Genomic DNA, 24,326 nt, shown 5'->3' on the forward strand with positions numbered 1-24,326 from the left:
TTCTGTTTTACTCTCCCTGTGTTTGTAATGCTTTTTCTCCTTCACAAGTATTATTACCCAAAGTATTTGCTATAGGACCAATTTTGGCCCTACTGAAATTACTGTAGACACCTGTTACCTTTGTTGAGAGTGAGAATTAGCACAATTTTAAGCACCCTTGTTCTGTTTTTAAAGCCCAGCTAACCACCAGAGTTGCTAATAATAGTTTTTGAAGTATTTATTATTTTTGCTACTGGATCACATGTACCTACACTTACAAATAAAAAAAGGATGAATACAGTTCCAAAGTACACAGAGATGGGGTAGCTGATCGTCAGTGGCATTGCATACTGTTATGCTAGACTACAACTGGCTGCTTAGCTGAAGTACCATCCTTTTACGTGTTTTGTTCTGTATTGTTTCTTTGGCTGATATAGGAACTAAATTAAATACAACTCTTCATGTGACTATTCGGGTCATGGTTTTGCTTTCAAATTTGTGGCATGAAAAATGCACTAATAGGTGACTTTCATAATACAAATTTTTTTTACAAAAACAGTGTACAGGAGACTGAACAATTGCAAGTGAAGGGTATTAATTGCTAATTAGTTCAGATTTTAATATAACATAAACTATTGAATAGTATTTCTATATTGAATTAGTGGAGCAAACTGCTGTTCTATTTAAATGAACGCTACTGTTTTTCACACATAAAGAATCATGCCAGAGATGTTATGAAGCAGATTGTTCCACTGATTTTGACGTACGGAGGTACTGTCAGGGAAGCATGCCTGCCTTAGCTCCACTAAAGAGAACAGTCTTTATGGTTTCAGACCTTCGCATTTTAAGTTTTAGTTCACTAGGTTGTCTTAGACTTAATTGTACTAGTGACCTGTCAGCAAGGTCTCCCTCGAAGCGGAGGCATCCTTTGTACTTGTTTTCTCTTTGAACACTTTGCTTCCATTGAAGAAGGGGCAATGTTGTCCTGTTCCTAAGAGCTTCATTACAGTTTGTGAGCTCTAAATTCTCCTTGAAAAACAAATAAAACAAATTTAAAGAAATTACTGCCAAACTTCTCCAATGATCTGGAATTTTATTCCATCCATATACATGCATAGTAACAACATTTGTTGAGAAATTATTTCTATCAGAAGTAGAACTTTATCTTTGTGATCACCAGTTGCAGTATTGCTACTCTTATATTTAAATATATCTTATATATGAATTAGATTCATAATTGCAGCATTGAGTTTAGGGTTTTGTTTTAGACTGTGCCTTTCAAAAGATAAAACTGATTGATATGACCTCATTACTTACAATACTGCTTCCAGTAATTTTGTTCATTCTTTATAAAGTATTGCATTTAACAGCAAAGGTTTAAAAATTGAGACAGAGATGCATCAGCGAAAGAAAATACAAGTACTATACAAGAAAAAAATTGCCATCTTCATTTAACGTACGTTTCAGATTAAGAAAGTGGACAGAAACATACTGCTACATACAAATGCAAAGCCTAATGACTAAGGTACTGTATCTGCTAAAATATAAAGTGCAAACTGAGCCCAATTGTTCAAAAAAATTGATATTTTAAGGCGAACTTTACAGCATAGTTGAAACTTCTTTGCAAGTTATATTTTAGCATATACATATATCTGCAACAGCATATAAGAAAAAAAATCAGGATACACAAGTGCTTTTGAAGCTATTTCTAAAATGCTTTTCTGTATTGTTTGCGACTATTTTCTTTAAAATCTACTATACAGTGCAAACCATATGTGCTACACAATAACTATACAATAACATTACAAATGACTTTAATATAAAGTTTTTAAATAAAAAATAACATAACTACAGCTATGAATACTGCTGGTAAAATAAATTAATATTTTTGAAAATGGCACCAATAATACACTTTACTAATGGACTGTAATGAAATTACACCTTTAAGTCTTCAACTCGGCAATAGTGAAATCTCCTGATTGTCCAGATGTAATTCAAACAGCTTTCTTTAGACTGTATGGAACAATATACTAAACACAGGTACCAAAGGTGACCGATTGTTTCATTTGACATGTTCTGCTGCATGTGACGAGCAATAAAACTTCTTATGAGTTATAAAGTTTGAAAGATTGTTGAATTGGATGTCACACAGTCGGCAATACTTTCCACTGGTTGGGGCCTGGGCAGAACCATTCACGCCTTTAGCTATACTAGACAACTGTTCCTCTGCTGTAGGAATTGCTGGAGAGACATTTTCATTTGCAGTTAAGGGATTCTCAGAGATCCAAGAAGGAGACTTGTGCCCATCTTCATGCGGAGGATTCTGGGAAATGTTCTCTTGCTGTGGGTTTGCAGCAGGTCTTTCCTCCTGTTTTAGTCCCCCATTAACTATCACCATGCCTCGGTTTTTTGGCAATAGTGGAAGAGACTCTTTCTTCTGCACAGCACATCCATTCGAAGGCGCCTGGCCTTTAGGAGATTCACTTTCTGTATTTGTGCTTTGATCTAAATCAGTATTATGAATGACGAGAGAACCAGAAATATAATCACTTGGCTTTATTCCATAATATGGAGAAAGCTGATCTGCTCCTTTAGCTTTCTTTATTGCTCCAGGGTAAAGGCATTGTGGAAGAAACAAATGTTTGTTTTCTTCTTTTGTAGCAATAAGCTGGGCCGCTTCACTAAAGACTTTTAGTCCTTGAAGTGTTGCTAAGTGTGTGGAAAATAAGTTTCCATTAGGAGAGGACTGTTTTGAGTTTCCATTTTTCTCACATTTAATTATGCTTCTTTCGTAACTGACATCTGGGCTGTTTCTTTCACTTTCTGGGTTTTGAAACACCTTACTGTCGAGTTGTCCCAGGTCATTACGCTGATGGGCAGTGACAGGGCAAAAATTCTGCTTGTGAGCCAGGTAGTTCTCTACCTTGTTAAAACTGATCTTGCATACTGTGCACTCATGGTAGTCCAGCAGCCTTTTGGGAGAAGTGGACGTCCTCTCTGAGGGGGGTAAGCATTTTTTACTCAGATCTATTGGCACATCCATCTCCAAGCAAGACATGGTGGAGTGGGGAGTATCACACTTTGAAACTGGAATGCACTTGTTAATAGACAGTGATGTTTCCAGATGCTTTGAGACTATTCCTGGAAAGATATCGCATCGTGGATGGTAACATTCTGCAAGGCCCTCTGTTGACTCTTGAGTAGATGTACAAGGATTGCCAAGATTAGCCACTTCTAGAAATCGCTGTTGAACTAGTGGTGGCCTCTGCTCTTGCTCTGGTAGACACATCTCATACATCTTCCTTCGCTTCCGGGTACGCATTGTTCTCTGCATGGCAGGCACTTTGTTGGAAGCGGACCTCTTCAGCGGTGGATCGTGGCGAGTGGCACAGTAATACTGCTTGTGGACCATGTACGTTTCATGTCTACTGAAAGTAATATTACAAGCTTCACATGTGGTCTTGTTAGGATCACTCTCCCCTTCTACTAAAGGAGCACTGGGATTTTTCACATCAGAGGGTTTCCCGTTTATCTTCTCATCGCCATTGCTTGCAGCGGACAACTTCTTAGATTGTGCTGTAAAGTCTTTTTCATGACTTTTATTGTTTGGCCCGATCAAATCTAGAACATTGGAAGAGTTTATGCAAGGTGTCTGCAGAAGCTGATTCTCTGGATCTGATGTGTGAGGAGCTGCATTCAGGATGTTTATAGAGCTTTGACCATTACTGGGACTTACAGCTTCTGGCATTTTTTCTGGGACACTGGAAAAATCTGGTGACTTTGCCATCTGCTGCCATCGGCTGCTGCAGTAATGCTTTTTGTGTACCAAGTAGTTGTCCAAATTATTGAATGTTATGTTGCACTCAAAACATGTAGCCCCTTTGGGCATCAAAGGACTGTAAATTACAGGAGGATAATTGCTACTTCCATGCCTCAGTCTTCGATGGACCAGTTCAGACATTTTGGCTAATATCTCTGAAGCCTGAGGAACCACAGTGATGTCTTGGGGAAAAGCAAACTGAGAAAGAAAAGGTCCCATTGGGAAAGAAGGACCAATATTAGGCTGAACTGGTGATGAAGCAAGTCTTGGACTGGATGGTTCAGATTTTATTTTAGTGTATGAAAAACTCTGCTTATTTGTGGCAGGCTGCGTTTCTGGCCTCTGGTTTGGAAGGAAAAGCGGAGCCTTTTTTTCACATTTATCAAGCTCTGTATCAGAACTTGCATCTTTAGTCTGCATGGTCTTTTGGCTCTGGGGAACATCATTTCTACTCAACAGGTCCGTTGCTGGCTGTAAACCTTCTTCGTTTCCACTTGGAGAGTGTTCAATGTCACTTTCTCTCTGAATTTTGTTGCCAGAGACATGTAACTCTTGGTGCTGCAGTAGCTCCCTCTGAGTTTGGAAGCCAAAATGGCAGTGATTGCATCTAAAGGCAGCTTGAGTAAGATGCGAGAACAGGTGCTGATGAAAGTTAATCACTGAGTCTGCAGTGTAAGTACAAACTGTGCATTTCAGACTAGCACCAGGCGGCAGAAATTCTTCCATTTTCACTCCTATAAAGACAAGTAGAATACAAAATAAAGTAACTATTTTGCCCTTCATGAAGTATACTGGAAAATCAGTTGCACAGAAGGTATAAACACAGTGAGAACCACTAATTTTCTTCTGATCGGATGTTATTAGTCACCCTGAAAATACGTGAACTGTTTCAGAATTTCTTTCCTTGAACTGCTAGAGGATATTTGCACACTTCTGCTCTGCTTTGGACAGCCTTAGCATCGGCATGCATTCAGCAGAGATGAAGGGAAAGAAAGAACAAGGGAAGGAATAAAAATAGACCAGACTTACTCCAAAAGAAAAAGGCCATAGAATAGAAATTACAGTTTTAACCAAAGGAGACGTAATGTTCCCCATACGCAATCACTGTAGATTTTGAAAGCACAGAAAGTACATCAAGGTCAGGAAGCCCAAGTTTATGATGTGGCTTGAGGTACAGCCCTCAAACTCAGAGTGCCTGAAAGCCACAGACAGAGCAGAAGTGGCATCTTGAGCATTAGTGATGCTCAGCTCTCTGCTTGTCTGAGTTGGCTGTAGTGTGGGAATAGGATATAAATCTATCCTCATCAGAAAGGACTGATGATTTGCAGCCACTGTGAAGGGAGGAGGAGGAGTAAGACATGGCTTCACCAACATTTGCTCTTCTACATATAATGGCTGTAGGCAACTACTGCTGTAATACAACACCTTTTCCTCACGAAATCACTTCAGCTTTCCCTATCACACATTCAAAGATGGCACATTCAAAGCCATCTTACAACCACTGCTGAAACAAAAAAACCCACCCAGGTTTCACAGTATTTTGAAACTGAAAATGCTTTTAAAAGGTACAGGACCGAATTTCTCTACTGCAGCAACACAGATTCTGACTATCTGTTAGACAATAAAAACTGAGAAAGTATCGGCAGTGATGATATTCAGAATCTAAACCAGTTTTTTCTGCCTACACAGAACACATACCATGTTTTGATCAGGTAAACTAGGTTTATGGTAGTTGGGCAACATCAAGCTGTAAGAATATTGTGGCTCCATCTGTGGGAAGTCACTCTGTTGTTGGAGGTCCTCACTTCTGCCCTTGCATCAGTGACTCCCACAGTTGTGAGTGACATTTGAACCTGACCTACTCTTGGCCTCAGAGGCCAGAAGGGAGCCGAGGAGATACACAGCACTTTCATCAGGGCTCATTCCCCATCAGGCACTTTTTTGCCAGGAGGCCATATGAAGCTTTTGCTTCTCCACTGCCATAAGACGGTGTTTCATATGCTTCCACACCACGTGACACAGTCACAGTAGGGTGTCTCTACAGACTTTGAATTTCAGTCAGGGCTCCATGCTCCACTGGTGTGGGTCTGCTATAGACCCCATCAGGAACAGTAACAGAAGTTGAAGCAAACATTTCACTAGCTTACAGGGGTTTTGGAAAAGGAATGTTTTGTTCTCACTGCAGAGGCTGCTAGAACTTGTGATAATCTGTACAGAAAAATAAAGATGGACAGGATCTGAAAGACAGCAAGAATTATTGAACTGACTAGTTTATGACCAAAAAGAAGGGGAAGGACTGATTTTAGCCTCTGATCTAAGAAATACCTATAGATTCTTACTGGAAATTCAGTAGGATCTCAGACCTGTGTCTTTCAGGGAACACAGATGCTTATCTATGGATTGCAAGAAGACATGGTCACTCACAGCTCATGGCCGAAAACCCTCTCAACATCTAAGCCAACAGTACATCACTAAATACAAAGAGCTGAAGCAACTCTTACACTGTGGCTAAGATTTCAGAATTTTCCTCTGCTTGGAGAGAAATTAATTTGTTATCTTCGAAGAGTACCTGGTTTTAATTACTAGGCTGTAAGACATGCTGGGCTGCATTCACCTGCTCTTGTTGAAGCAGCTCCTACTATTCTGCTGGTTCACTGAACAGTGAAATATTTGCTAGGCAAGAGACAGAAAATGGCAACAGCCTGATATTCAAAGTTAAGGTCTGGAAGCACAAGAAGATCAGACCTCTAAATGAATGGTTAAATGTTGTCTGTGTTGTCTACATAAGGAAGTTTCTCACTCAGCATCTTCCAGTCCTGTTCATGGAGGTACCAATCTTCTTCAAGGCAGCATGGTGCCTTCAAGATTTCTAATTGTTGCCCAAGTATCAGAGGAATATATTTCATTTCACCAACTCCACCAAGTAGACTCCCACTCTCCCAGCAGTTTTTACACTGTAGCTGAATAAGGCTTTCTTCCATGACTAAAGCACACATTATTGTCCTTTAGACTCCATCCCTTTAACAGATCAGAAACTCCTGTAATGCACTTCCCCCTTTCCAGACACAGCTCTCTACACTACAGAGTCAACACACCCATAGCCTGACACTGCAGTCTTTCTTATTTGTAGGTTTTCTCTGCTACTGAAAACTCCAATGCAGACTGTTCTGCAAACTTGTAACTTGTGTTTCCAGACCTAATTCAAACCAAATTCAAACAACACACACAAAGGACCTTCAGGGATGGAGATAAATTTCCCACTGAATTCCAGATATTTAATCTCAGAATTTTGTAATCCCAATTTTTGTATATCTAGTACTATAATTTTAACAACATGGACACAGACAACACACGTGGGTGATATGATGGTTGGAGGCCATCCTGGGCATAGTGATCATGAAATGATAGAGTTTTCAGTTCTCTGAGAAGTAAGGAGGGGGGTCAGCAGAACCTTGCAATTCTGGAGGACAGACTCTGGCCTGTTTAGGAGCCTGGTTGACAGAGTCCCTTGGGAGAGAGCTCTGAAGGGCCAAGGAGTCCAGGAAGGCTGGACATTATTTAAGAAGACAGTCATAAAGGCACAGGAGCAGGCTGTCCCCATGTGCTGAAAGAAGAGCTGGCAGGGAAGAAGAGCAGCCTGGCTGAATAGAGAGCTTTGGCTGGAACTCAGGCAAAAAGCAGAGACTTTACCACCTTTGGAAGAAGGGGCAGGCAGCTCTGGAGGACTACAAGGATATTATGAGGTTATACAGGGAGAAAATTAGAGGGGCCAAAACCAAAGTAGAATTTAATCTGGATACTGCCGTAATTGGCAATAAAAAACGTTTATTTAAATGCATTAACAACAAAAGGAGGGCTGAAGAGAATCTCCAGCCTTGATTAGATGAATGGTGAAACAGTGGCAAAGGATGAGGAAAAGACTGAGGTACTTAATGCCGTCTTTGCCTCAGACTTTAATAGTAAACCCAGGTGTTCTCTGGGTACTCAGCCCCCTGAGCTGGAAGACAGGACAGGTAGCAGGGTGAAGCCCCCATAATCCAAGGGGAAATGGTCAGTGACCTGATGGGATCCACCCAAGGGTACCAAGGGAGCCGTTGGAAGTGCTTACTGAGACACTCTCCATCATTTATCAGCAGTCCTGGCTAACTGGGGAGATCCCAGAAGACTGGAAGTTAGCCAATGTCACACTCATCTACAAGAAAGGCCAGAAGGAGGATCTGGGGAACTAGAGGCCTGTCAGCCTGACCTCAGTGCTGGGGAAGGTTATGGAGCAGATAATCTTGAGTGCCATCACATGACAGGTACAGGACAACCAGGTAATGAGGCCCAGCCAGCATGGGTTTATGAAAGTCAGGTCCTGTGTGACTAACTTGATCTCCTGTGACAAGATGACCCACGTAATGGATGAGGGGAAGGCTGTGGATGTTGCCTACGTAGACTTTAGTAAAGCCTTTGACACCATTTCCCACTGCATTGTCCTGCAGAAACTGGCTCATGGCTGAGCTAGGTGTCCTCTTTGATGGGTAAAAACTGGCTGGACTGATGAGCCCAAAGAGTGGTGGTGAATGGAGTTGTATCCAGTTGGTGGCCATTCATAAGTGGTGTTCCCCAGGGCTAAGTGATGGGGCCAGTTCTGTTTAATATCTTTATTGATGATCTGGACGAGGGGATCAAATGCACCCTCAGTAAGTTTGCAGGTGACACCAAGTTGTGGGGGAGTGTTGATCTGCTTGAGGGCAGGAAGGCTTTGCAGAGGGATCTAGACAGGCTGGACTGATGAGCTGAGGCCAATTGTATGAGGTCAAAGAAGGAGAAGTGCTGGATCCTGTACAACAGCCCCTCACAGTGCTACAGACTGGAGCAAGAGTGGCTGGAAAGCTGCCTGGTGGAAAAGGACCTGGGGGTGCTGGGCCCCTCACTGCAAGAAAGACACTGAGGTGCTGGAGCATGTGCAAAGAATGGCAATGAAGCTGGTGAAGGATCTAGAGCACAAGTCGTATGAGAGGCAGTTGAGAGAACGGGCATTGTTTAACTTGGAGAAAAGGAGGCTCAGGAGAGACCTTACTGCTCTCCACAGCTATCTGAAAGAACGTTGTAGTGAGGTGGGTATTGGTCTCTTCTCCCAAGTAACAAAGTGATAGGATGAGACAAAATGGCCTCAAGTTGTTCCAGGGGTTTAGATTGGATATTAGGAAAAAATTCTTCACCGAAAGGTTGTCAAGCATTGGAACAGGCTGCCCAGCGAGGTAGCTGAATCATCATCCCTGATGGTATTTAATAGACATGGAGATGTGGCACTTAGGGACATGTTTTAGTGGTGGACTTGGCAGTGCTACGTTAATGGTTGGATTTTATGATCTTAAAGGTCATCTCCCACATAAATGATTCTATGACTCTATGATTCTATGATTCTAAAATACTCTCCCCAGTTTATATTTGTAAGAAGAAAAGAGAATATTGTTATCAAACAAGGTGTTTTTACGAAACATTTGTCCTGGGAAAAGGACACAGAGTTCTGGACCCTGGTCCTTAAAGCCTCCTGTCTAAGAAGCCTGTTCTAGAACCCAAAGATCATACACAGTTCAGGACTTGCTCTTTGGTGGCATGTACTTCTCCACTGAACAGCAAAACAGTGTAGATGGAGATTGTAGTCTAGCAGACTCACGTTTGGTGGATGAAATCCTGAAGTAATTGATTGAGCGTAGAGACCAAGCAGCAGCATTCTGTGTCTGGATTCCTTAGCACACCTTCACTAGTAAAAAAATGCTGCCTGTATGCGAGCATACACACATTAAGAGAGAGACAGCATTCAAATGAGGATTGTTAGATAAGAGAAATTACACTGGTTAGCTGGAATGGTGCTTGGTGTAGAACACAGGTAAGAAACTGTTGATATTTTGGTGGTATCTACACCCAATGCCTGCATATATTTGGAGAGACATTGATCCAATGAATGTGTATATTGAATAATTCTTCAAATAGCTAAATCCAGGAAAACGTACTGTACTTACCACTGTGAGAATTTAAGTGCATTTCCAGAGCTCTTGCGTTAGAAAAACTTTTGGTGCACTGTGGAAAGGGGCAGACACTGGATATCTGCTGAGCACCATCTTCATTCTCCTCTGACAGCTGAGGCCCCTCTCTTTGCCTCCCACTGCAGTAATACATGAGATGGGCCTGCAGGTTCCTCTCACTTCGATACCAAATGCCACAGGATTTGCAAGGGAATATGTCCTCTACAAGCAAATATAACCAGGTGCAGGTTAGCCATGGTGCACTCAGTGCCAACCAATTAACACAGCTGGATTAATTCCCCTCACTTCCCCATTAAATGCATGCTTATTTAATAAAATACTGAAAACAGAGCCACAGGTATATTAAAATGTCACTTTCAGGTGAGAGACTGAATGTGGGAGACAGTTCTTTCTTTCAAAAGAAGATTTAAAAAAATATTTACTACAAAAAAACAGCTAGAAGCTTTTGGTATGCAATTATTTAAAAATGAAATGAAATGATTTGTTGTGAATATGCAGTTCTAATTCAAGAACTAAGCTGTATTTCCAATACATCACTACTCACTAGGTGACATCTTTCAATTACACTTTTTCTTCTGTGTGCACAAGTCTTTTCAGCATTGGACCTTGGACTTTTTGAGTGGTAATTGCTGATCATTCTGAAAAATGTATATTCTCAGAATGCTTATGCATTTATTACTGTCAAGTCCTGTTGCTCTGATATCCAGGAGGCCAGACTAGATTGTTTTTCCTTAAGATCCTACAGTGCTGAATGTAATATCACTCTGAGCAACATTTCCTGGGTTCCTTTTGTTAATAATATTACAGTTCAAATTGCTAACGCGCTTTTGTTCTCTTGCTTTTCGTAAATTGTTACTGTTGCACTTTTCCCTATGCAAAAGGGATATTTGTTAAGAATAATGCATTTTTTCTTTGTCCTCTATCCCAAAGTGTCAGCACCTTCCCTGAGGGGAAGACAACGCAGAGTTTGCAGAGTGCTTCCCAGCAGCAACAGCAGACATTTTGATCATGTACTGAAGGCTACATACCTTGCTCATGCGAAGAGTAATAATGAATACTGTGTATTTAGACAAAGTGAGTATTTGGTTGTTAATACTCTGTCAGAAGGACACCTACACAGTAGATGTTGCATATCTGTCTCATAAGGACAAAAGACTTGCCATCCTATTGGTAAGAACAAGGAAGAAATCCCAGCCCTTTAGGGTGCATCTACAGTAGTAAATTAAACAGTGACAGGGTCCAGACAAGAGCACCAAAACTTCTTATTTATATTGTCAAATCATAAGAATGGTCCCTTCCACACTTTTGGTTTAAGACAATTGACATCTTCCAGGTTCTTGCATACAGTTCAGGAGTTACCATGGGCCTAGGATCATTACCTGCAACTACTCTGGACACTTCTCGCCTGTTTTTGAGACTAAGAGAGGATAAAATTATAAGTGCAGCCAAACTGTGCTAGGTAACCTCAGGATCAGAGAATGGACAATTGCAGTGAACACCAAAACACATCTTGGTCAACACCAGAATTCCCACTGACTTCAGAATGTAAAAAGCTACTACTGATTGTAATTAAGTCTTGAAGAATGGCTGGCCACTCTGAAAATATGGCACGTGTAGCTGATGATGTAATTAATTATCATTCATGACAATTTATGTTTAATTTCAAATATTGACATGTATAGGATCACTGCTTTGTTCCAATTCCTTTGGGTGAACAAAGTTGAAGACTCCAACCCATTGAAATGGATGAGTTTTTTTTTGTTAAATATCTACAAATGCAGCCAAAATTTACACTTAGTTTGTATCTCTGACTGCATTGCTAATGCTTGTCTATTTTTCTGCTCATGAATTTGCATAAAATATTTTCACCACTACTATTCCACATTTCCCTTTGCCACTGAATAATTGTGCATGAATTTAAAACACAAACATTTAATGGAGCAGTTAGTATTCCAGTATATATCAGTATTAAAACATCAGTGATACAGCTTGCATGATTTGAAATGTCGCATCTTATGTGAAAGCTGACATTTCAACATTTGTTTTTAGCTTCAGAAAAGTTTGGTTTAAAAAAGTTGAACCATTTTTCCACAGAAAGAAAGTCCAAAAGTAATAATAGGGAACTCTGATATGGGCAACATGTCCTATTTGAATTCATTTGACTGCATTCCACCACAGAATGGAACTTTCTGATTATCTTAATGAATTTGACTTCCAGCCATCTTTATTTCCTATGGGCTAGATGGCCTGGACAATCTGTAGCTCCCGTTATGCATGGTGAATATATGACTCCCATTACATGCCATGCAGAGGAAATGCATTTGAGGAGTTCTGCATGGTGAGAGGATAGAATTCCAGGGAGAACAATGTATAGGGATGGGATCCAAAACTATTGCTCCCCTAAAGCGATGCAAAATAGATAAAGGCTACTTGATGTTAATGTTTTAATTCTTTAAAAACAACAACAACAACAAAAATCAGTTTCTTTCAATGGATCAATTCAGGAAATGATACTTTCAATCTGCATGACCCAAAGGTGATATTCTAATTTTGATTTTTCAAATAGAAAATGTTAGGAAGCCTTAAAACAGAGCTCTACAACACTTAATTTTTCTAGAAACTGATTTTTTCTTTCCAGAGATCTAGCAAGGGAATGGTTACGAGATGTCCCACTACATATCTAGAGGTGCATTCAGCATATTACTGGACTTGCATCTAGCTCAAGACTTTACAGAAGAAACTGAATTTCACCAAGTTGACAATGAAATGTGGGAACAGCCCCATCTGGTCAGAGACAGAGTCAGAACTGGGGTGTAAAGTCCCAGACAGTGAGACTTGCTACTTTAGCAGCCTCTGAGTTAACAGTACAAAGGTTACTCCAAGTTGCTGCTAAGCCTGTACAGTAAGAGCTGATGCACAGTCAACTTAGACTCCTCTTAGCAGCAGAAGTTGCAATGATCAGTGTAGCTTTCCAGGGCCCTGCAAAATGCAGTGGTGGTAGCAAAGGTGTTTCCAGAAATTTGATGCTGCAGAAATCTGACTATTTTGCCAAAGCCCAGAGTTGGCCTTGTATAGATTTGCAGGAAAAATATATCCTCAGCTGAAACAAGCTGTCAAAGAGTCTTTGCCCTTTAGGTAAAGTAACTTCCTCACTGGTGCCTCCCTTGCAGCTGTTGTCTAGAAACACTGCTCTGCTCTAACTGTGACAACTTGGTGGTCTGTTACAGGGACTTCTGACACCTTTTGGAGAGGTCCTGTACAGTGTTAATTGCTGGTTCTGTGAACAGGTATGTTAGCTCACAGCAGCCCTAGTGCTGGGGTAAAAACAAATGCACTTATCTAAAAGGCTGGACGTTGATGCCAGCTCACTCTCTGGAAGGGAGGACTTGGATGACTTGGATATCTTAAGGTTTATCTTTTAAAACAGGTAACAATAAATGTGCAACTATCAAGATTGTTTCCCTAGAAAACAAGCAATCAAAAGAAAGAAAGAAAGAAAGAGAGAGAGAGAGAGAGAAAGGGAAACATGGAATGAAATGCATCATCACAGATGTTTTAACTAGTCCTGTCAAAAAAGCTTGAAGATGGTGTGACTGTTCATGACACAATGTTATTTGGTGTGAGCCTGAGTGGCAGATCATATGCTGGCATGTGCATTCACACCTGCAATTGCTGTGTTCAGTAGTTTACTGTATCTAATTACAATATTTACAAATCATGGGAAGCATGGTGAAGCCTCCAACACAGTCGAAATGGACAGGCTTAAAAAGTGCTGAGAGTTAAAGATGTTCAATAGGTCTAAGTGATGACTGCTGAGGATCATGGTAACAGCTAATATATTTGAAAAGTTCTTAGAGAGGAGGATAAGGAACTAGGGCTGTTTAAAGGCAATAAGAAAAAGTTAAAGAAATTAAATTTAATTCAAGCTGAATTGTCCCAGTTCAGGAACTGACTTATCAGGTACTCCTGTCCCTCCTCTCCAAGGACAGCACTTAACTACATGCTGTATTTTGCCCATGATAGGGTCTATTGATGTCCAAATGACATAAAACATTCTTGGATAGCAACATTGAGTAGAGATACTACAATAAATCAGGGCTGCTATAAGGCATGATCTCCACTGCATTCTGAAACAGCCATTGAGGAGATGTGTTCTTTCTTTCCATTGGGTATCATGAATTATTACCAGAAGCTGCAGATGTAAGCAACAGGCTTACTTGAGCAGCAAAGGCTGGACTTTGTGAGCTAGCAGGCCCATCTTATCTACGTTTTTAACAGTTTCTGATCCTATTGCCTCAGGGAGTGTATCACAGAACCTCCACAGGAGGGCAGGTCAGATACTTTGGGTGAGGCTCTTGCAAAGCCCAGCTGCCAGACCACTCTTACTCCTCCTTTTATGTCTGTGAGTTCATTTCAGATGGTGGGGGAACAAAAGTAGGCTTTGAGCTACGGGTTTTAAGTCATGCGGTTTCTGTGGTCCTGAATTCACTGCTGCTGTATTAGCTCTTCATATGTGCCTTGAAGTACTCCTGTTTTAAAAAATCACCAGAGAATAATATTCATCACTTACTGTTCACAATAGCCGTAGGCAAAATAGATGCCATTGCAGCTTGTTGAGGGAGCAATTGTATTGAGTCCAGCAGGCGTGCAGGATACATCCCTTCTGTGAGAGTCATCTGACTAGCAGCTTGCAGCCTTGAATCAAAATCTACAACAAAGGCAATCAGCTCTTCGCCCTCTGATATGGCCTTGGTCGTGGTACACCAAAGCTGCCCCCCTACAGGAAACATAAAAGCAGAAAGATTTAATTGATGATATCAGATTCCAGAACTTAAAACATCAGTGCCATATCTTCACAGTCTTTTTAAAATTTTGATGGCTTGTTTAAGATAAAGAGGCAAATAATTTTTATTTTTACTGTCTTCCTTCTATCAATACGGGAATCTTCAATGTATATTTGGGGATTCTTTTCCTTATTATTTGCGTCATGAAAATTAATTTAATTTTTCATGTTGTCTCCTAAAAGGCCAGCATTATGAAAACCAAGATATAAGTGAGAATCTATTATATGGTACTTTTCTCATCATTATTTTTCACCAAACTTCCTGTATATTTTTTTGTAACTCCAGGTTTGTTTTATTTTGAATACCAAATCACAGCACAATAAAACCGAACAGCTGCAAAAAGAAATCAGATTTCCTCTTAAGGGCATTCTTCCCCTCCCTATGTTTGCTGCCCTCTTTTTCTAAAAAATCTTCCCTTATGTAATATTCTTTGTAACATGACTACTTTATCTCTGCTTACACTGACTGAACTTCCTGAAAAGAAGATATGCCAAAGATCTGTTTCATAAAGGCTTATTCAAATAAAGGTTTGTTTAAAAGGGGGAGGAGGTGGAAGAACTTTCATCAAACAGTAAGATACACTATAGCTCTGTGCTGCAAATGTCACGTGTAGTGCATTAAAGAGAAAATTAACTATGCGAGCACATCTACTAATGTATTTGAATGTGATAGTGAATGCTCATTTATTTAACTTGTTTAGACAGGCAAAGCACTTATATTGTGTTATCTACACTCTCAGGCCTAGATACATATCCAATACAGTTATGCCTGAAATAATGTTGCATACTTTATATGTTATAAGGCTTTTTTTTCCTCAGGTTTTGTATATATAGAAAAAGCTATATGTTGTATTCATTAGGCAAGCAAAAACTGTACTCGTTTTGATAAGTAATATTGCTGTGTTTATCTTTCGGCATAACTGCCTTTTCAACTGCACTTCATTTTTTTCCCCTCAACGAGATTATAGTTTTAAAACAACTTGTTGCAAAAATCTGGTAGAGGAGATAACAACAGTGTATGATATGCCACAGCTAAATGGAAGAATTAGGACATTGTTTTAGAGAAATCTTGGACAATTAATTAAACCAGTCTATTAGCTTTCAAAGATGAGCAAACAAAACAGCACCAGTGATGATGCTTTTCAGTGGAAAAAAAAAGCTAAGTTTCCAGACCTCAAAGTGGTGTAAAAGTTTCAAAGCAAAAAAGTGTCTTTGTATTCACCCTTCTGTAATACAGCAGTTGAAGATGGCTCCAAAGTTTACAAACAATTTACCGTAATGGGACCAAAGCATACTAAGGTTTACTACCCTCCAAGATTACAGCATTAAATGGTGCAAATCTGAGTAATTTCCTCCAGAGAATAAGAAGATGAAATACGAAGATAGTGCCATAAATGTCTACAAATGCAGAATCCTAATGCCCAAGCAGGAATTCAAACATATGAGGAGCACAGTCTGACTTACTGCCTGATATAACTCAGAAGTAAATATACAGAAGCCTTCAAAGTTAAAACTGGTATAAAACCTGTTCAAGAGAGAACCAGGCTAAATGCTGGAAGTGTACTTAATTAGATTTGTAGATAAAAAGACATGATACGCATGCTGCAATTTGAGAACCTGAAACTGGGTACTCTGAAACGGGGTACTGTCACTGCAAACACCACATGGTTTGTGTTCTGGGAGGAAAAGGGCTTCCATTGTTAACACATGCCTCTATTTTATTTATATACAGAAGGTGTAATAATCAACCAACATGTTTCAGTACATTTTAATAGAGAATAAGAGCTCATTCTAGACTGTATTATTCACTGCATTTCTTAATAAAATAAAAATGAGTCACTGCAGAAGAACCAACTGAGATTTTCTCTATCCCAGCAAACAACTTGACATGCTGTACCCTTGGGGGGGTGGAAAAAAAGTGTAGTTGATTACTGGGTCTCCAGCTGCAATCAGTCTGGATCAGCTAAAAGGCTGACTCAGTCTCCTGGTGTTAGAGCTCCTCAGGGTGTTGACTCATGTCCAGCAGCAGATTAAACTTGGACAGCTGAAGCCAGCAGTGACCTCGGCTGTCTGCTCCACCCAGCTCCTGGAGGCTGTCACACCTACGGCAGACACAGCTGAGTGGGATGTGTGACAGCTCTGGAAGCACAACAATCTTTAGCTTGGCTTGTTTAAGGAAGTCAGAACTACAGAAGTTTAATCCACTCCTGCGTTTCAATACAAACCTTCAGCCTAGCAGGATTCAGATCCAAGAATTACATTGTTATTTTGTTTTCTTTCATCCCACTCTATAGAAAATGAGGCATTTAAGTGATCATGACATATATGGCCATGTTTTCATCAGTACATGGTATCACGTTAAGTTAAATCCCCAGACGAACTCCCAAACAACGTGTTCTTTCAGCTACTGGAAATGCAGTATAGCACCTCTGCAGCAGTAGTCACCCCCAGGGGCAGGACACAGCACACTCCCCCCTTGCCCCCCTCTGTGCTTGCTTGCACAGGGTAAGGCAATAGCTGCTGTTTTGAAAGATGCAAACGACTTTATTTCCCTTAATGCAGTGAATGCAAATATACTGGCCTAAATGCCCAGCAGGAAGACAGTGAAAGAGAAGTCTTCTTGAGCTTTCTGTTGCACAGTCAGGGAAATGGTGTGCAGAGAACCTGGCAGAGGCTTCCAGATTTAATAGGAAGTTACAATCATGACTATCATATGAATTATTATGCTGCCTAGACATCCTTGTCAGAGATTGGGCTTCCTTACAGGCAGTGGTTACAAAACAGGAAAAAATTTCTTGCTTCAAGCAAACATTTCTACAAGCTAAGACACAACTGACACATACACAGTAATTTCTCAGGTGTACAACATCGTTTCATAAAGCAAAGGGCAGTGTTAACAACAGATTTTCAAAAGGATAATATGTAAGTCTTTGCCAAGTACTGGTGGCAATGGAGAAGGAGATGGGAAGATGTTTGCTTGAAATATCTGCAGACATGAAGATTTCATAAGGAAACATAAAGGCCTGTTATTTATATGAGATGAAGTCCTGACTAAGCTGGCTAGAAATATTTTAACCAACTGTTCCTTTTGTCAGAAAAAAGCTTATGGGGGTGAAATGGTTCTACCAAAACTTTACCAGGCCAAGTTTCTCAGTCCTAAGACAGATGCAGTAGAAGAGAAAAGAAGAATGTCCAGATAAGCAGTAACAGGCATGAGTGACTTCACAGTGCCTCAAAAATTAAGTCGTTGCTATACTGTTTGGTGAGAAGGCAAGACAATGGTAGAACGGGGATTTTGGCCCTCTTCTCGACCATAGTGAGTACACTGGTCATCCATTTGTACTGAAAAGGGTCTTACTGTTTTTACATGGTGGGGTAAGAAAAGTCTTACTCGTGTTCCAGTGCAGAAGGAAAGTTTCTGAAATACCATAAGGCTTTGTGACATTGGAAAGCCATTTTCTCTACAAGTCTAGTTCTGATTCCGTGAATTTGAAAATAAGCTTCTTCAGCCTGCAACATATTGTTTCATATCTATGGTTAAACCAAAGAAAATTATGTGGATATGTAACATGTATACATCAAGCAGAGGAAGAGAATAAAAATACCTTTAAACACTATGTGTTTACTTGAACTCTTTTTCTAGTTCACATTGCAAGCAATTAGAAATGCTCATTTAATCATTGAAAGTTGGGAAAGTTAAATAATATCATATTGTGCAAACTAGAGCAAAAAATTACATTCCAATTGCATTAGCATGAGTTTTTTATCAAATGACATCAGGCACTGAAGCAGCTATCTGATACCTTCAGAGTTTCCACCAAATGGAAAGGTTATTTCAGGATTCTCTTCTTTGTCTGCATCTTTCAGTGCAAATAGTTCTGCTGCTTGAATAAAACCCAACACCCTTAAAACAAAACAAAACAAAAAACCCCAACAAAACAACTTCCTATGCAAAGGAAAAAGTAAGGTCCTGATGTCCCTGAAAAACTGTGGACTTACTGTTCTTTGTAATGTTTATGATCAAGATTCTTGTGCAAACAGATCTGGTTCCTAACAGGAAGCTTATAAATCATACTCATAATTGCTGTCAAAACTGCAGTGGAGCGTACTGCAAGTTTCGATAATAAAGAATAGAGTCACAGTTCAAACTTGATTACATTTTGGAAATTCATGCTGCTCTTATAAGAATCAGTGGTCTTAAATATCTTCTTCTCCTGCCAAATTTTTCACTTGCACTTTTTATTATTTATGAAATCAGTGTCTGCACAATGTCATGCAGACCTCTGCTGATAAACTCTAATTAAGATTAAGACAAGCCTTTTGGAAAGGATCCCATCATTAGCAAACATGATAAACACAAAAATACTCCCTACTTGTCAACCAGGAGCAATTCAGTAACCTAACAGTATTATCTGTTGCTAGGCTACAGAGCTGACAAAGCTTCAATTATATTGTATGGCCATACCTATAGAATACTGTATAAGCAAAATGTATCTAATATAAAAGCATTTAACTTCACCCATGCTATCTGTAATTCATGGCTTCTTTCAATGGCAAAAATCAGGTTAATAATTACATAGCATGCTGGAAAAATCTTAGCGATGTGTCATGTTTGCACAATTTTTTCTAATTTATCTCTATGATTGATAGACATTTGCTTTGTAAAAGTAATAAAACGCAAGCAATGGGATGCTGTAAACCACAAGCGCAACTACATCTGGGCTCATCAAGATATGGAACCACACTTAGTATAAAAAATATATAGTAAATTGAACCAATTAAATCATATTTAGATGCAGTAATACTCTATCTTCTGTATTCAGAATAAGGAGTACTGTGGTGATAGATATGCATGCTAATAAAAAACTTTATTTTATGTAGGACAGACATCCAAAATACAAGAGAAACTTCCTTTTTTTTTTTTTTTAAATAGCCCTTAATTTTTTTCCTTCTACATTTGGATTTTTTTTTTTAAAAAGTGACCTCTGTTATCCTATTTGGAAGCAGGAATTTGCTCTGATCTGAAGATTTAACTAAAGCAATGGCCCTTCACCCATTTTGATTCTCAGAACCCTACAACACTTCCAGGGAAGACAAAGACCCCAGCAGAGCGAGCCTTCTGATGGTGGACTTCTTTTTTTTCCCACTTATTTTTTGAAGACCTTAAGGAGTAAACATTTGGAATCTGTGGATCACAGTATGAAAATGAATAAGGACAGACTCCCATATTAACTCCTCCGGGAGAAAAAAAACTTCAAAATGGATGGAACCATAAAGCCTCTTGATTCATACTGTTCCTTTTAGGAAAAGTGACTTAAGAAAGGAAGTAGCTAAAAACAATGTTTCCATTGACTACAGCTTTCATGGAAGGAAGTGCAGAATTTTTCACGGATGAAGAAACATAACAACAATATAAACATATATTCAAAGGCAAAAGGCAATTCCAGTTTTCCTGTCTTTAGCAGCGGTTGGTTTTCTTTGCTGAACCATTTGAGTCTTGTTTTTGACCCCACAATGGCTCACATCTTTCATACAAGTTTAGGAAATCAATGGAAAATTCTATTAAACCCAATTTTCAGTGCCAGTTAATTCAAAAGTACTGCTTTCGTGTAGTAAAATTTGTGCTTACTGGATTTGATTGTGTTGCTGCAACAACATAATAGCCTGTTTCCTGTACACACATCTTTTTGCAAGAAGGGTCAAAAGACTATCAGAATTTATTTAAACAACAGATTGTTACTCTTAGTGACTTCTGGGCACTGTAAACTGAATTAAACCTTCCTCTCCCAATGAAAGATTCCAACTTGTAAAAAATGATGCTTTTTAGTAACGGTAATGGGGATTGGAGTTAATTTATTATCTTCCATCCTTTGTTGCACAGGTTAGGCATTTAAGGAGAATTTGCACATCACAATAGGATGGGATCTTCATATTTGGGTTCCTCCTGCTTCTCACCCATGGGGTTGTGACGATTCAGCATAATGAATGCCATTTCAGTGCGGCACAAGTTACTGGGCAGATCTCTAATTTCTGACATGAACAAAGTACATATATCTATATGTAGACACATTGTTTAATAAAAAATTATAATTAATTCAAATCCAATACTGTTGAAATTTTTGACAGTAGAGTGGTACAGGGAACAGAACTTATAAATTATGTGTGCCCCTTCTTTGAAAAATGCTTTGGAGGTTTCTTTGTGCATTGGCAAATACAGTAGGAATATGAGGTATTGTGTGGATCCTCCTGCACAGCACCTGATAAAAGAATAAAGAGCTGTGACATATTCTTAAAACAATAGAGGAATTAAAGAGAAACAATGGGCCAGCTGCTTCATTAATACAATCAAAAGAGAGCCCAGCACAGAGGAGTCCAGATAATTAAGCACTACTCTTTTAGACCTTTTTTCTGTAATAAAATTGCTAAAAAATTATTAACTACTTCATAGTTGTTAGATAGATCTATGTACTTGTTTATTTAGGTTGATTAATGCCTTTTCAGTATTCTACAACATGCCAACTCATGGTTCATACAAGTTTTTGAATAAAATAATGTAAGAATAAGTGATATGGATCTGTGGTATATACAGCAATAAATCAAAAGCATTTTGTGAGCGGTCTTTCCAGTTGCTAAATAATTCTTCGCATTTTTCACATACGTACACAAAATACATACTTTGCACAGCATTTTTGTATTCATGTATTTTAATGCTGGGGTTCCAACCAGCTCTCTGTGAAGTGTCTCAAAAATCACCCCTGCAAATTCAGACTTCTCAAACTCTCACAAAAAATAGTTTTAGTGCTACATTAAGATGACTGAGATGATTTCCTAACATCTTCTATCATGTTTCCTTGTTTACTGATCAAAGGAGATTGCCAAAAGATACTTGACCTTTATTTTTAACGAAACCAGTGCATATTATAACCCTGCAGTAAAATGTAAAATAAAAAAAAAAAAAATAAAATTAGACCAACACAGCTGACAAACCAGTTCTTTTGGCAGTTTTACTATTACCTTTATGTTCAGCATAAAATATGGAGCCTGCTTTATTTTTAACTCACTGAACAAGCTGCAAAATAAAGGAATTGCAACAATATTTTTCAGAACCAAACAGAAGCATAGTCAGCTTAAAGGCACTAGCCAAACTGAAGAAGGCGGCTTTAAAATTCCTGCATTTTGAGATAGAAAATGTCTGACCAGAAACAGGAAGAAAAATACTCCTTCAGAATATAGCTCCTACTCCTGCACCTGACTCAACCTAAGCTTTGGCCCTGACTTCAGCTTAGTCATATGCTGACAGCTGATAAGTGTTTTTATCTGAATTGATTATTTTATAGTTAAAACTGTCAGGCATTATATAGCTGATGAAGAGAAAAAGAAAAATACTGAAGGAACTTGCTATTCCTAGAGTAGTGGACTCCAAAACCTGGCATCACTGAGTCAGTGTAAGGGGTAGGTCTTTGCTGCAGTACAACTACTGCTAACATCATGATCTGTACTGCAGCAGCTCTTGAATACTACAAAAAGCTTCATCAGCTGAACCCCAAATGAAGTATATTGTTTCTGAAAAGCAAGGATTATAACAAATGCTTAAACTTGACCTCTTATTTTTTCCACTGTTGTCTGCCTGCTTTTTGTTAGTTTCAGGATTTCTATGTGTTCCCTCCAATTAAATGTCTGCATGTAACACTCAACAGAGTTCTATTAGGTAAAGAGGCAAAATAGATTAGTGCTCCGAAAATATTCACAGGAAAATAATGTGGTAATTTTATTTGCCATTTTCCCCCCTGATAGAGCTGTCACAGCTTATTTACCACAGGGGGAGACAGTTAAACCCATATCCTTAGAAGTTCTATGCATTTAAGAGGCTTATATATCTCTTCTGGGACCCTCGTTCAAATCCTGGGCTAATCAGAGTGAATACATATCTTTCTATTAGATGGCTCTAAAAAGTCTTAGGTGATATCAGTTCCTGGTGGACGACAGTCCACAGCGTAAAACTATTAAATGTTTGGCACAAATGGCAATATTTACGGAATGAAGCTGAAAACTGTAATATCCTCCCACATCACAAGAAGTTAAGTCTGCTGCTCAGAGTTTGAAATTAAAGCCTGCCACAAATGCTAAACCTGTTATATTTCCTTAATTCAGCATAAACTCAAACAAGGAAATCGAAAGAGTTCTTTCACAACTTTAGAAATTCCTTCATTTTTTTCCCCCTCTTTTCAAATTCCTTTGTTTTGAATTGAGTGCTACACCTTTTTTACATTTGAATCGCGTCTCACTTGAGTGTTATTTCAGGATTTACTAATCCTTCAGAAAGGAAATGATAAACAGCTTGAAAAAAACCCCACCCAACAATAAACATTTGCTGACATTGCCCACGTTGCACTCCCACCACCACTGCAAAGGAGCTAAGACTTACTGTCACAGCAAACTCATCTCCCCTTTTACTTTTTAGAGAATCAGTAAATGGGCATTTTCTAAAGAGCTTCCCAGGATACATTCCCAGGTGATCCCCACAGCTTCCCTCAGCTTTTGTGGATACACCAGGTTTCAGAGAGAGAAAATGGACCACTGAAATCAACTACTCTGAAGCAGGGCTTTGGATACACACATTCCTACAATCCCCCCTTCCCTAACAGCACAGCTGTAAGGTGACCTTTTTGTAGCCTTACAAACACAATCATGCCTGTGGATTGTCTTTTCAGAGTTATTTTGTGAGACTGGAGTGTATGAAAAAAGGAGGTGATTAAGTGAGACAATAGATACGCTTTAATGGCACCTTTTTCTTACAGGGAAAGCAGAGTATGCTACATCTTATCAATGGATTTTCTGCTGTCTTGCACCTGCTACTGTAGGGCTCATTTCTTGCCCCTGGGCAAACGTAGAGAGAATAGCAAAGGTACCTGAGCGGGAGGAAGGATTATATAGAAGGAGCTGGAATGATAGGTTGTATTGGTAAAGGAAATGAACACATCTAATATAAGGACAAATGGGGAAGCTATATGGAAGCAAAGTCAAAGTAAGAAAATACTGGCTATGCGACCTGGTTGCTTATTCAATACAGGGGTCATGCTCCAGAAGAAGCTCAAGGCTGTGCATGAAACAAAAGCCACCTTTTATAATGAACAGAAGCCGGAGCATTTAGTTGCATGTACTGTAACCCTGAGAAAACAGTTGCTATTATTGCTAGCTGTCTTAGACCTTTCCTTATGTTAACGTTCAGTGCATAGGTTGAAGTTCAGGAACTAGTCTACTTCAGCTATAACAACCATTGAAGCAAAGTAGCAGATCTTGATTAAAAAAAAAAATATCTTGCTCCCACTTAAGCCATTAGAACATTTTACATTGGCTGCAGTGGAAACAAGACTCTGTGACAAATCAGTGGCTCTCTTACTAAACAAACAACTAAGTAAAAGGCATTAAAAGTAGATTTGCATGTTTAATATGTTCCAAAATGTAAACGTCATAGAAGCTACAATAAGCATCTAATCCAGTCTTCTATTTTAAAAGTACCCCATTTAAAAACCACAACCACCACCCACACACACAAAACCCACAGCAAAACCTGTTTTCCTCCAAATGTGTTAGAACCAGGTATTACAGTTCTGCCTTTTCAAGTAGAAGCTAGAAGTAAAAAGGACTC

At 39.2% G+C, this 24,326-nt stretch overlaps 1 protein-coding gene across 3 annotated transcripts in view; it reads right to left on the bottom strand.

The window, feature by feature from the left end:
* Positions 1-202: 202 nt before the first annotated feature.
* The window catches only part of ZFPM2 (zinc finger protein, FOG family member 2), a 321,981-nt gene continuing 297,857 nt past the window's right edge, over positions 203-24,326 (bottom strand). For 2 of the 3 annotated variants that reach the window (XM_027777613.2, XM_027777612.2), the window contains 3 exons: positions 14,405-14,611; positions 9,811-10,035; positions 203-4,533 (listed from right to left, as the gene is read on the bottom strand). In XM_027777613.2, the coding sequence (XP_027633414.1) occupies positions 2,042-4,533; positions 9,811-10,035; positions 14,405-14,611 (2,924 nt within the window). In that variant the 3' untranslated portion in view covers positions 203-2,041. The remainder of the gene's footprint in view (positions 4,534-9,810; positions 10,036-14,404; positions 14,612-24,326) is intronic. The other variant, XM_027777614.2, reaches the window with a different exon arrangement.

This window comes from Falco peregrinus, chromosome 3, assembly GCF_023634155.1.
Source record: "Falco peregrinus isolate bFalPer1 chromosome 3, bFalPer1.pri, whole genome shotgun sequence".
Taxonomy (NCBI): domain Eukaryota; kingdom Metazoa; phylum Chordata; class Aves; order Falconiformes; family Falconidae; genus Falco; species Falco peregrinus.